This window comes from Rhineura floridana, chromosome 17, assembly GCF_030035675.1.
Source record: "Rhineura floridana isolate rRhiFlo1 chromosome 17, rRhiFlo1.hap2, whole genome shotgun sequence".
NCBI classification, from domain to species: domain Eukaryota; kingdom Metazoa; phylum Chordata; class Lepidosauria; order Squamata; family Rhineuridae; genus Rhineura; species Rhineura floridana.
In genome coordinates this window covers 30,817,998-30,832,200 of record NC_084496.1, presented here as the reverse complement: position 1 = coordinate 30,832,200, position 14,203 = coordinate 30,817,998, and the positions used below count along the sequence as shown (strand labels likewise).

At 47.8% G+C, this 14,203-nt stretch overlaps 1 protein-coding gene across 2 annotated transcripts; it reads right to left on the bottom strand.

The window, feature by feature from the left end:
• Positions 1-29: 29 nt before the first annotated feature.
• On the bottom strand, positions 30-12,790 carry NAA60 (N-alpha-acetyltransferase 60, NatF catalytic subunit). 2 transcript variants are annotated; one of them, XM_061600261.1, is made up of 7 exons: positions 12,569-12,790; positions 7,555-7,670; positions 6,103-6,232; positions 5,349-5,445; positions 4,173-4,407; positions 3,013-3,176; positions 30-2,709 (listed from the first exon to the last, which is right to left on the bottom strand). In XM_061600261.1, the coding sequence occupies exons 2-6, from the start codon at positions 7,662-7,664 to the stop codon at positions 3,020-3,022; spliced, it is 729 nt and encodes a 242-aa protein (XP_061456245.1). In that variant the 5' UTR covers positions 7,665-7,670; positions 12,569-12,790; the 3' UTR covers positions 30-2,709; positions 3,013-3,019. The 2 variants fall into 2 exon arrangements, with proteins under 2 accessions (XP_061456245.1, XP_061456244.1); XM_061600260.1 differs by having other exon boundaries at positions 30-2,713; positions 12,569-12,789.
• Between the last annotated feature and the right edge of the window lie 1,413 nt (positions 12,791-14,203).

Here is a 14,203-nt window from a genome sequence, read left to right as displayed (position 1 = left end):
GGTTAAAAACGAGACTGGAGAATCACAGATAAAACAACCCTTTTAATCCAAGACATTTAAAGTGACTGGCTGACTCTTGCTGCTCAATAAATAAGGGTATAGCAGGCTTGTGGCCAACACGACAGTCTTCTCATAGAAGCCCACAGCTGAGGCTTTTTGTTTTCCTGAAGCTGTTTTATAAGGAGCAGCGTGTGCACGCACAACAGACAGCCAGGTGTACAAGAGCAGTAAAGAATTCAGACAAGGACACGTAGTGTACAAACCCAGAAAAAGAAAAACCAAAACACACATTGACACAGTATCAACTCAGGACATTCTCACGCCAAAGTAAAGTATTTTTTTTAAAACAAAAACAAAAACGGCACACAGGTAAAGAAAATCACATGCAATGATTGTTATTTAAATGAACTTTTCTCATTCCAAGCTTGGAGCCCCTTGACAAGATGCACAAAGGGTACCACGGTCAGTGCAATCCACCAACAGGATGAGGAAGCACCCAAAGGGTCGTCTGAATCGGCCTCAGGGGCGCCTGCTTATGGCAGAGGTGACGCTCTGCTCGGCTTCTGCCCTCTGCAGCGTAACGGGGCCCTTCTCCTGGCCCAGCCACCGCCCTTTGGGACCAGCCGGCAATTCCTTTGTGCGGCTCCCAACTCTGCCAGAAGGCTCTTGATCATTACTGGAAGGCAAGTAACGTTTTGGCAAGCCCCACACGGCAGAAATGCCACTGAAGTCTCACCAAACCCAGCAGGTCATCGTGCCATACGCCAGCACTCCACAGTAACACCAAGATGCAAAGCTTGCCGGCTTACGGACACGTCACAGCCCCTCACGAGCACGGTGGAGTAGTTCCATATCGATGTAGTAGAACACTATCAAGCCCAAGGTCTCCTAAGCCACAGACAGGGAATCCCTGCCAATGCTCCCGAACCCTCCCACCAGGCAAACGGCAAGGAAGGTTTCCTGTCCCACCCTGAAAAGGAAGGGCTGCTTTATCCCTCAACAGCTAAAAAGTGCAAGTCTCAGAAGAGAGCAAAGGAAACAGGCAGACTACGCCAGTATTGGGGGAAGGTGCACCTCTTTGGCGCATGGCTGTCACAACGCAGAAGAGGCACTGGGCCTTCCTCTGGATACTGCCATTTCTTAGCATCTTCCTGCCACAAACTCAGTAAAATCTTTACTGCATTCTGTTTCCAATTGGAAATCCAGGCCTGCTGTTTCCCCAACTTTTTATGGTTTAAAGTGGGTGGGAAATACAAGTGCATTCAGGAAGGGAGAGAGGAGATGTCTGGTCAGGCAGAGGCCTGAGAGCTCCAGGCTCACAGTGCGACACGAGGGTTGGAAGACAAGCTTCCCGGCACTGTTGCAAAGGTCGCTAGAAGGGTTCGCCAAGACGTTGGCAACTCTTCTCAGAAGACAACCACAGAGGTACAGGCTCCTTGCCTTGCATCAAGCATGCCTTGACTTTTATTGCAGTCATGGGGGGGGGGAATAAGCCTCCTAAGCATCAGCGAAGTCATAATCCTAAGAGTGCTGCTCTTTGCAAAGCACTCCTTTTCCAGAGGGGTGTTCTGCATAACAGCTTGGCACCTTATCCTACTGGCCAGTAAGGCAGCCAGTCGCACCTGCCAGCTGTGGTGCAAAGCCCAGACAAGGCATGGCAATGTGGTTGTGCCCCACAGCACTCTTGGGGGATCAGAAGTGCCTCTCTGGCCTACACCATGCTCCTAGAGAATTGCCGCTCTTGGCAACATAGCCAATGATTAATAGCTAGATGGGGAACGTGTCTTGTGCAGAACATGTAGCAAACAAAAAACATCCTAATTTAAGGTCCCAAGGATGCCTCAACAGACAGCAGAAACCTAAGATGAAATGCCTGCCTTGCAGCAAAGTGTCTCCTCTGTATGTCCTTGACCCTGGCTGCAATCTAGTGGGGAGACCCTTTCCCAAAATTGTACCTTGGGACATCAGGAAAACTGTTGGGCAAGTACTTCTGGCTCCCAATGGAACATTCAGCCAGGGAGGAACTTGGTGGGGTTCAGTATGATTGGCCCCCTGAACTTCAAAAAGGTGATTCCTCAAGTCTTCCCACACTTTTACAGCACCCCAAGTTCTTGAGTTCTAGCTCAGACTGTAGACAAAATGACAAATACACAGTGTATGTTGACACACACACACACACACACAATGAAACAGCCAATCCATTCCCTCTGCATTACCTACATAAGATAGGTACTTAAAACCACAACTGGGCAAAGGAGGCCATTATGAGCGGCGGGACGTTTAAGCCCTGGGCTTCTCAGCAACAGACAGACAGACATAGAGGTGCGGCTTATGAAGCCACAATGTCTACAGCAAAGGAGTGACGAATCATGGCCTTGGGAGCCATGCCACAGCACCAGGGAGAAGTCGACACAGTCTTCCTTTGCTTGCTGCAAGGTACATCCTCGCCCCAAGCAGATTGCTCATAACAAACATTGCATCGTCTGGGCAGCTGTGGGAAGGCTGGCCTGTGGATAAACTGTTGCTCACCTCCAGCACAGGAGGACCGTGGCTTTCGACCTGAACGTTCTTAAGCGCCAAGTGGGAAACTAGGAGGACAGCAAGATGAGACATTCTGCCAAATCTTGGCTAGTCCGCAGAGGGGCATCCAGGTTCACAGGGCTGGTTAGCAAGCAAAGCCATTGTCAGTTTCATCACATGGAGAAGGACCTGCCTACAAGAGAACCACTGTTCAGAAGCATCAAAGACCAACAAACATCTGTCACATCCAAGCTGGAGCCTGCAGCAGCTCTAGTAAACCTGCACCTCTTTCCTCCCTAATTTTAAATTTTACTAAACAGAGCACAGAACCGTGCTGATTATACACAGTGAGGTGTGAGAAGATGTGATGCTTTTGACTGAGGACATGCAAGGGTGGTGGTAGCCAGCTCTGACCAGAGTCTGCACCTCTTGCTCCAGTGCACCAGGTGCATGTACAGAAGAGGACCACACCATGGCCAGGCTGCCGCTTACCTTGGGATCACATTGTCCGGCTGTATTCAATGCCGCTCTTTGCTGAAATGCCCGACCACGGCAAGAGACTGCAGAGGAGGCTCTGGGCTTGACGGTAGATCCGCTGAGGAATCGAACAGGGGCTCAGATTGGCCAAGGTCGAACCAATGTGCTGAAGATAGTCAGTGCACTGCTGTTAAGGAAGCCCAACTATAAAGACCAAGGCAGCTGAAATGGCCAATCCAAAGAAGCAACAGCAGACACAATTACTGCTGTTCCATCTGGAGGAATCTCAGCATTCCTTAATATAAAGAGAGAACAAGTATGCAAGCAGTTGGACAACACTGCCAGTGTCAGCTCAATGCCACAGCAAACTCAGGCCCACAGAGTGCCAATACGAACAAGCCATTTCCAGCAGTTTAACCGATAACGGAATTGAAACCTGCACTTTAGGGTGAGACACTATGGCTGCAGTGCTGGTTTTTTGCAAGTTTTGCTTCTAGTGGAAAGAGCCCATGATTTGGAAGCCATGATGCACTCTGGATTTCCACCTTAGGAGAATGGCATTGCTCAGGGTCCCTCAGGGGAGCAGCAGAAGTATTTCTAATGTGACTGGAAACAAAGGCTTTGTACCTCTCAAGGCCAAGATGCTTGGGCCCCAAACGCTTACTAAGAGGCAGTCAATAACCATAGGTCATTACAGTCCCCTGCAGCTATTATTTATTTGTGCACCAAGGAGGAAGCACTAAACCCAAAAAGGTCTTCTTGATGGTGGCTCCACAACTGTAGAACTCCTTTCCCCTGCAGTTTCATCAAAATCTGGAAACTAAGCCTATTCTGGTAGTGGTGCAAAGCCCAGGGGAGTAAACAAATAGGCAGACATTTCACTTCTTCCAATAGGCAGCATCTTACATTGCAGTGGGCATTTATCCCAGGTACAATGGTGATAAGGTTAGGATGGAGCTGAACCAATGAGAACCGCCCTTTTTGGTTGCAGCAGCAGCCAGACCTTCCCTCCCAGCACTGCTAACCTGCTTCTGAGTAGGATGAAGATGCTCTCGCCCCCCTTGAGAAACCAAGCACCAGCCCTTGACCTCTCAGGCTTGTGGAACTTGGTGTACAGCTTCTCAAAACACAACAAAGTGGATCCCACAGCTTGCCAGTTCATCAGCAAAGGATATAAGATTGTCCATGGAGGGTGCCCGCCATTGATGTATAGAACGTAAGTGAAGCCATCTTTGAGGACACCTCTTATGGAATAATAATAGGGCAGGTAATGGTGCTGCTTAAAGTCTCTGTTTTCATAGAAATTTATTGCGGTATTGTTAGTGGTGAGGACATGCAGGTAGATGGCTTTGCAGTGGTCCTGGGCAGTCGTTGATATGTGATCTTTTAAGCTTTCAAGTAAGAGAGAACCTACCACAGAAGGGAAAGCATTAGAAGCAACACACACAGCCAACCCACATTCCACACAGCCGTTTCAGCTGCTTTGTTGGGGCTGAATTTTAGGCTGTTTTAAGTAACATGCCCTTACTTGTAAACAAAGGTTGCCCTCTGCCTGCCAGCCCTCCTCTCTAGTGCTGAACCAGGAATGTTTCCATCATAATTTTTTGGGTTATGCAAAATGTTGCAAACAGGATCCTGGCCAGTGGACACTGGTAGCTTGGCTTAGGGATTGCCAGATTAACTACAGCTTCAAACTTGAACTTTGTTGATCAACTTGTCCATTAAGTGGTACATCTTCTACTGTTTACTACACTATAAAGCACAAGCTTGGAGCAGTGCTGTAGTGCCTTCATCGATCAAGCTCTCCAGGCCAGCACTTCCAACCATCTGTCATGGACCACGTGCAAGACAGCACATGTAGATAACATACTACATCATATTTTTCGGTATCTTCAACTTAAGGCTGTGAGGACTTTTTAATTGCATTGTGCAAGGTCCACAGCTTTTATTTAAGGGGAAAAAATTCCAGTGAGGATAGGCTTGAAAATGTTGATCTTAATATTCAGGCCAAGAATGGCAAGCTTTCTGAAGCCAGGGAGGCAGGTTGCCACTGGGGATCATGTTTTGGGGCCACACATAATTCCTTGGTTCCAGGCAATGGAGAGCAGCAGAGACAGACTAAAGTCAGCAACACTCTTAGTCCAGAAATGTGAATTCCCTTCTTTTTGACATGCAGAGTCTTGTGCTTGTAATGTAATTATGTAGCCATTTTCATATTGACTGACTGATTGCAGGCAATACAAAGTATTTAAAGTACAATCCTATATATGTTTACTCAGAATTAAGTTCCACTGAATTCAATGGAGCTTATTCCCAGGAAGCTATGCATATAGAACCTAAGATACTCTTACCTATGCCATGCTTTCGAAATTCTTTTACCACTCCGAGGCTTAAAATGTAAGCAACCTGAGTATCAACTGGAAAACTGGAAGCTAAAATGTCACCATCCTAAAGAAAAATACATCAGAAAGGCATTTAGTCAACACCACATTACAGAACCACATTTCTGACATGCTTAGAGCCTCTTTGCCAATCCAGCCCCCTTCATTTGGCAACTTTCTGTTTGGAGGCCAGAGGAAGGCAAGCAGGATTTGGAGTTCATCAGCACTTCTCCCACACATCCAGTGGAGAAGGAAGGAAGGGACGCATGTTGGCAGATGGTGAATATGGACATGGGATGTGGACCTGGAGCCTATGAAGAGGACAGAGAACAGTACCGAGTGAGAAAGTCCCTCCCCAACACCACTGGAAACCCCTCTCAAATCTTGGAACCTCTAGCAGATGGGTGATGAGCCTGTGGCTCTCCAGATGTTAATGGACTCCCATCTTTCCCAGTGAGCAAGGCCAACAGTTAGGGATGATGGGAGCTGCAGGCCAACATCTGGAGGGCCACGGGTTCCCCCCCCCTTTAGTGGATGCTGCCTTCACATTCTGGTGTACGACCAAAACTGTGACAGGTTGTTAGCATGCTATCCCATTATAAAAAGAAACAAGGGTGAAGGAGCGGCATGGACTCCATGATGCAAGCCTAGATGACCCAGTGGCAGGCAGGCAGGCAGGCAAGGGGTGTGTCCTTATTCCTGCAGTGGGGCCCTCTACTCCTACCTCTTTGTGTACTTTGGTTCGACTCTTGATCTCAGCTACTATCATTCCCACAATAGAGCCTCGGTAAGTGGCTGCCAGGGAAAAAAACTTCTTGTTGGAGGTGATGTCCCGATACCATGAGTCAGGGTACCTGAGAAGACAGACACAATGATAAAATTAGAACCCAACCAATCTCATGCAGGCGGCAATGTGCACTGGAAAGATTTCTCCTGCTGTTTTTTAATATGGAAAGTTTCCCATTTGTAAATATGTGTTATTTCATAAATAAATCTGTAACATAATGGATGGATACAATACCAGTCAAACTGGGTAGCTGCAAAGTTATAATTAACTTGTTTCCAAGTGACTACCCCTAAGAAGCATGAATGAATAAAAACAGCATGAGTAGCATTCATCCAGCGTCCGTTTACATTTTAAAGAGGGGGAATGTAAGGAAGTGTATGCTATTAATCACCAAGCCTTAAAATACAAGCCTTCCAGTACAAATAATTTTTAAGCAAATCATTTAATTTGTTTGACTGTGACGCTTAACCACATTAAGCACAATCTACTCAATGTTTTTCAGTTTTTCTTAAATTCAAATTTCAGGCTACTAGAAAAAATTTGGTATGTTTATACAGCAGGTAAAGTTAAGATGGCATACTTGCTGTTTATCAAATATTAGTCAAACATGTTAAAGAAGATTCTAATCTTTAAGGCATGACAGAATTTTCCTGGAAAAAAGTTCCTAACTGAGCATTTTTGGAGAACCCCACAGCATTGAATGCAGGACATTGGACAAGTCCAGACACCCCTATAGTCCTTCCTGCTGGAATATCTGATCACTCCCCAACAGCCCACTGCAGAGCTGGACTATGGAGCGTGTGGCCATTCCCTCTGCAGGGGCCTTTGCTGGTATTCTTGGCTTACAAAAAACTGTGGTCCAAACTGCATAACCTGATCTGTCGGGGCCCAGCTGGGGAAGGAGGAGATGGCCCTGCCCTTGGCGAGAGCGCTGGACTAGAGCAGAGGTTGGAAGCCCTTTTCAGCCCAAGGGCCCCAGTGCCTCATTGGCAATCATCCGGAAGCTGCATATCAGTGGTGGAGCAACAGATGTGACTCCTCCCTTTGTACGATAGGCCACATTCCAGCCATGCAGGTCCCTAAACACGCATTTCTCCATCCAGGAAACCATCACAGTTCAAGGACACATTCTAGCCAGGCAAAAGCACTCAAACGGGGCAGGTAAAGGGTGTAGGCCTGTCTGGAGACAGCCTGGAGGGCTGCATCTGAGCCCCCGGCCTGAGGTACTCTACCCCCGGACTACATGATGTTTGGCTTCTTCTCATTTTATGATCAACCTCCCCAGCATAGTGGCTACACCTTCCAATTCCCACAATTCAAAGAAGCAGATTCCGTTCTTCCTCCTCCCCTCCCATCAAAGTAGCTACAGGTGCCAAGACCGCAACGTACTCTATTGGGAACCAATCGCTGCAAAGCTGCTTGACTGTGTCTATGTCATCATGGCACAGGAGACGAAGGTATATCTCACTAAGTGCAGTTGGAGGCACCTCCTCTGTCATTCACACCTGGAAAGGAAAGGAAAAGCAGTCAGGGAGGCTGCCAAGGTTAGGGAAAGGCACAGCAGTAAACCAAATCAAGGTGGTGTACAACAAAAAAAAAAAGAAAATTCTATAAAAGCAACGTGGTCATAAATAACCATAAAAGTAACTGGCTCATCTTTAACACGTTTACACAACTGATTACACCTGTCAGCATAAAAAGTTCTTCAAGAGACCTCTGACAATGCCTTTGCAGGTACCTCCCACATTAAGACATTACAAATCTGGTGCCTCCAAGCCTGCCTAGCAGCATTTCCCAACAGTTGGGTCCCCAGATGTTGCTGGACTACAGTCCCCATAATTCTTGAACATTGGCTATGCTGGCTGAGGCTGACGGGAGTTGTAGTCCAGCAACATCTGGAAACCTAAGGGTTGGGAAAGGCTGACCACCAGAGGAAGCCTACAACCAGTCGCCCACTTCTTTCAAGCCACAGTTCTTTGCCAAAGTTCCCTCCCCAGAAAACTAACCTGAAAAACAAACAAGGTCCCTTGGTTTGGGTAGAGCTTCGTTAGATAAGCCACAAGCACACAGCCTACCTGAGTGATAAGCCAAGAGTTTCTCTCAATGAACAAAGTACAAAGAACAGGTCTGCGCGTACACATTCTTCACATGATGAAATGAAAGCTCCTGTGGTGGCTGAAGGGGGGGCATTTTGCTGTTACATTAAGAACTGTAATATACTCTGTGCACCAAAAGCAATCTAGAAGTTCACAACATCACAGGAGAGTAGCAAAGTGCATGTTGCTATTTCCATTCAGAGTAATATCTTTGCATCTTCGTTCCACAGTTGGTTGCTACGAATCTCATGGCTACAAGCTGTAAAGACTGTGGGTTTGTTTTTTCAAAAATCCTCTGATACATTTGAAACTGTTCACATCCATTTCCTTGGATACTCCCCAGTACTGTTTCTTCCTGTTCGCTCATACCAAGCTAGCTGTGATCTTTGCACATTTTGTTCACATTCCCTTCCCCCCTTACTAAGCTCTCTTCCTAGCAGCAGAGGGTCTTCCCAAATTAGCAGCCAAGGCAGCAGTTATGAAACTCTCTTGCTATCAACATACACAACCCAGCCATATGAAAAAAAGTCTGTTATTATATACTATATAACCAATGTCTTAATTATTCGAGGTCCAAAGTTCAAGTAAGAAATAAGAACCCTCGTTTTTAATTATTTAAAACAGACATGGCAATTAATCACAAGGGTAGAATACCTGCAAATACAGCAAAACTATTATCACATTAGCATCTCACTGTCAAAACCTGATGTCTTTGTTATGAGAGAAATAACACACATCAGTGAGCCCAGACGGAAGCAGCCGAAACCCAACAAAATATTGAGAAACAGCTTCGCTGTTAAGAGCAGGACCAGCTCAAGGACTGTGCAGGGACTCCAACTACGGATCAAAGGTCTCTTCCCAGCCACCCTCCCGTTTCTCCCACTAAAGGGAGGTTGACCTTGGCCATATCAGCAATGACATTTATCAGCTGCCTCATAGTTATAACAACTCTCTCTCAACATCCTATTGCAGGGGTAGGATTGTAGGAGGACAATTATGGGACAGTAGGAAGGATTACAGAACTGACGCGTGCAAAGCGCTCTTGTCTAAACTGTGTCACATAAATGCCAAGTATTATTATTGTTATTTTGGGACAGCGCTATGTACAGCAATGGCTATGCTGTATTTTAAGTGTCACAGGCTGCAGCAACAAATTCAGAGTTCAAAACAGATCGAAATACAAAATGATAAGAATGTAAGGTCATCATCATCAGAAGCCCTTCTCTGAGTGCCACCATCAAGTGAGTTCTCACAGAGGGTGGGGTATCAGGAAGAGAGCCTTCTCAGTGATAGCACCCCAGATAGAATGTTCTGCCTCAAGAGGTGAACTTTGAAGTGGGGTATGAAGTTCTTCATTTTGTGTCTCCTGAGTTCCCCAAGTTCTCAAAGAGCATCTTGATGTTCTAGCCTCAGATCATTTTGGTTGATCAGTGGAGCTGCTGTTGAAGAAACCATCCTGAATGGTTTGGGATTTAAGGCTTTCTCCCCACCAGTTAGAAGCCTGGGGATTGGAAGGTGGGCAACTCCTTTATAGTGATGAAAAGCCTGTTGCATGGATTACCAATTTTTTTCCAGGCTGAAATTGAGTGTGCTAGTTTTAAACTTGAAAGCTTTCCTCAGCCTGAGACCAGAGACAGACTTTGAAGACGCATCTGGGCAGTATGTCTACTTTCATGAAAAAAATTATGCAAGGGGGAGCAGAGTGGTGGTGCATAGGCAAACCTGCTCACTCTTGTGCATCACTTTTCATAAGAAGAGCCTGATGGATCAAGCCAACGGCCCATCTAGAGCAGCATCCTGTTCTCACAATGGCCAACCAGATGCCCCAAAGGGAAGCCTGCAAGCAGGACCTGAATGCAACAGCACTCTCCCCTCCTGCAGTTTCCAGCAACTAGCATTCAAAAGCATACTGCCTCCAACAGTGGAGGCAGAACATATCCATCAGAGTTAGTAGCCACCGATAGCCTTATCCTCCACGAATTTGTTTAATCCTCTTTTAAAGCCATCCAAGTTGGTGGCCATCACTGCCTCTTGAAAGAGTGAATTCCGTAGCTGAAATATGCACTGTGTGAAGACTTTCTTTTGTCTGTCCTGATTCTTCCAACATGTGAGTTCTAGTGTTATGAAGGAGAAAAACTTTTCTTCATCAACTTTCTCTACACCACACATAGCTTATAGACTTCTGTCACGCCACCTCTGACTTGCCTTTTCTCTAAACCAAGAAGCCTTTCCTCATATGGGAGTTGTTCCATCTCCTTGATCATTTTGGTTGCTATTCTTTGAACCTTTTCCAACTACAATATCCTTTTTGAGGTGAGTATTCCAAATACAGTCGCACCATAGATTTGTAGAATGGTATTATATTAGCAGTTTTATTTTCAATTCCTTCTGTAATGATCCCTAGTATGGAATTAGCCTTTTTCACAGCTGTCAGTTCTGACTTCATGTGTATTTGTGTGAAATCAAGATTTTTGGGGGCCTAATGTACATCACTTTACACTTGTTTACAATGAATTGCATTTACCATTTTACTGCCCATTCACTCTGTTTGGAGAAGACCTTTTGGAGCTCCTGGCAATCCTTTTTTGTTTAACAACCCTGAACAATTCAATTATCATCAGCAAACATGGCTACATCACTGCTCTAGATTGTTTATGATCAAGTTAAAAAACACAGGTCTCAGTATTGGTCCTTGCAGGACTCCATTTTCTACATCCCTTCATAAGGAGAACTGTCCATTCAATCCTGCTCTGTCTCCTAGCCAGTTCCTGATCCACAAGAGGATCTGTTTTCTTATTCCATGACTGTTAAACCTACTCAGGAGTCTTGGGTGAAGTACCTTGTTGAAAGCTTTCTGCAAGTTCAAGTACATTATGTCAACTGGATCACCTTTATATAGAGAATATTGTTAACCCTCTCAAAGAGCTCTATTAGGTTAGTGAGATAGGACTTGCCCTTGCAGAAGCCATGCTGGCTCTGCTTCACCAAGGCTTGTTCTTCTATAAGCTTGGATTTCCTAGCCCTCTGTGAGTTGAAGTTCTGAAGTGAGAAGCCTCCTCTACTTTTGGAGGCTCCCCAGAAAACCAAGATTCTCAAATGCACAGGTAGTAGGCAGCTGTTTCCTTCGGAATACTGTCCTCCAACTTACCAGTCCCATGCAAATGAGTAAACAGCACATGCAAATAGGCCTTGTGGCAGAATTAAGAAGAAGGAAAAGCTTTCATAGGGGCCACAAGTTCACACTTTCTTTGCCGGAGCTTCTCCCACCCACCCCCGACCAAAATTCTGCTTCCAAGATGGCTAAATTTTTAGGGTACCCTGATGTCGTTCTATGAATTTTTATTTTGTTGTCTAGGTTGCTGTGAGGGTTTGAAAAAATGGTATAGTAACCTTTTTATATAAATAAGGTGTAGGGAGCCTTTAGCCCTTCAGATGTTGCTGAACTACAACTCCCATCATCCCTGGCCATTGGCCATGTTTGCAGGGACTGATGTTCAGCAACATCTGGAAGGCCAAAGCTTTCCCCGCACCTGATATAAATAAATAAATCCCAAGTCTCCTGGTGGCTTGGGTGGGGTAGGAAAGGCAGACGAAGAGGGAAGCATGGTGCCTCCTCAATACTCCTTGAGTGAAAGTGACTGGCACAGGACCCACGGATCAGGCGGGTTTTTACTTTGGAAGTGCAGCAATTGTGTGCCGTCTCTTGATTTGGGAGGGGGAGGGGGAGGGGCCTCGACAATCTCTTTCGAATTAATGCCTCCCCAGCGGGTCTGAAATAAAAACCAAGATATATCTGTTTGTCTGTCTGTCTGTCTGCCTGCATATTGACAGCGTGGCCTCAAAAACGTGTTCAAAACAGGCGGAGAACAGTTCCTTCCTCCGGCTGCCAGAACAGGCACAAGCGCCCTGAGCAGCACAGTCCTCCCAGCCGGGCCTCGTCCTCGGCGCAGGTCCCGCCGACTTAGTTCAAGGATGTCGGCCGCAGCTCTGAAAAGCAGGCGGCTGGCTAGCGACGCGGGCCACGAGGGGCGAGCGCCAACTCTCTGCTCCGAAGGCAGACAGGCCGGCCCCGCACTGGCGGCCCCAGCCTCCTCCCCGGCCTGTGCAGGCGTGCCCACCGGCCCCTCTGCGAGAGCTCCGAGACGCTTGATCCGGGAACCGGGAAGCACCGCGGCGGAATTTAAACCAGGGAAGAAAGGCGCGCAGCGTTTGTAGGGGCCACACAGCCAGCCAGCGAGCCGAGCCAGAGAGGGGACGCCCTCCGGTCGGTCCCTCCGCGGTCTCTCCCTCTGGGGAAATGGACTTACCTGAGGAGGGGGCGGCGGCTGCCCCAGCTCCAGGCCGGCGTCGTCGTCTGGACGCAGCTTCCTCAATTCATCCCGCGGAAGACGGAAAGGAACGGCGGCAGCGGCGGAGGCCGAACAAGCGAGCTGGAGCGAATTCCTCTGCGCCGGCGGTCCGACCTCGCAGGAAGGCGGCTCCCCATTGGCCGCTGCGGCGGGAGAGTGGTGTCACGTGGCTCCTGTCACTCGCGCGGCCGCCATGAAGGCTGAGTAGGGCTTCGGCTGACAGGAGCCACGTGACACGCACTGACGCGCAGGCGCAAACGGAGGCCCCAGACTGCTGATCAAACTCACCATTTGCCGCTCAGGAAGCTGCTCAGCGGGCCCGCACTCTGCGCATGCCCGGTGGCACTCTCTGCGCCCTCAACGAGGTTTGTCTGGCTGCCGGCTGGAGCCCTCCGCCTCCTTTCCCTGACTGTCTAACCGGGTGGGGCCTCCATGCTCAGATGCAATCTACCTGTCTCTGGATCCCTGCCGCTGAAGAAAGCTCTGTTGCCTTCGTGTCCTGCTTAGGGGCTTCTCATCGAGGAACCCGGGTGGCCTGTGTGGGACAGCCCTGACCCACCAGCCGCAAACAGGCTCTTATGGGCTACAGCGGGGCGGAGGGCGGGGACTCGCCTGTGGCCGCCCCTCCGGACACCGGACTACAGCTCGCATCACCCGAGACCACTGGCCATGCTGGCTAACTGGAGTCCAGCATCCCCTCCCCTTGACCAGAGATCCAAGTGGAGACCTTCCTCTGGCAAAGCACCTGCTCTTGTCCTCCTCCTCTCCCGCCCGGCAGGGAACCTGACAGTCCTCCAGCTATTTCTGGACTACAACTCTTGTCGTCCCTGACCACTGGCACTGCTGGCCAGGGCTGATGGTCAACACCTGGATAGTCAGGGCCAGCACCCCCACTCCCACCCATTCTAAATAATTAGAAACATTTATGGAAACTAGGCTTGTCCCCAGCTGTTAATGGATAGCTGAGAAGGGACTCTTCCCTTCCAGAGTATCAGCACTTAGTGCAGTGGGAAGCAGTAGCCGCATAGGGCTGTTGCTGCCATCCCTGGGCCTCCTGGCCACTCGGGGGAACCGGATGCTGGGGAAACTTAACCATTGGGTCTCATCCAACAAGGCTCTTGCATTTTTGTAAACGGAGCCTCCATGTTCAGAGGCATTCTCTCAATAACAGTTGCTGTGTGTGTGTGTGTTATGTGCCTTCAAGTCAATTACAACTTATGGCGACCCTATGAATCAGCAACCCTCCAATAGCATCTGTTATAAACCACTTTGTTCAGGTCTTGTAAGTTCAGGTCTGTGGCTACCTTTATGGAATCAATCCATCTGTTTGGCCTTCCTCATTTTCTACTCCCTTCTGTTTTTCCCAGCATTATTGTCTATTCTAATGAATCATGTCTTCTCATTATGTGTCCAAAGTATGATAACCTCAGTTTGCAGTAGTTTGCAATTAATCAATCATGCCCGAGTTTTCTTTTTTTCTCCTCGTTCCCAACCCTTTTTCCTTTTCCGCTACATGTTTTAGATTGCAAGCCTGAGGCCAGGAGCTGTCTTATTAACTGGTGCTCAGCAGTCACTGTGAGCCTTTTTCTGCTG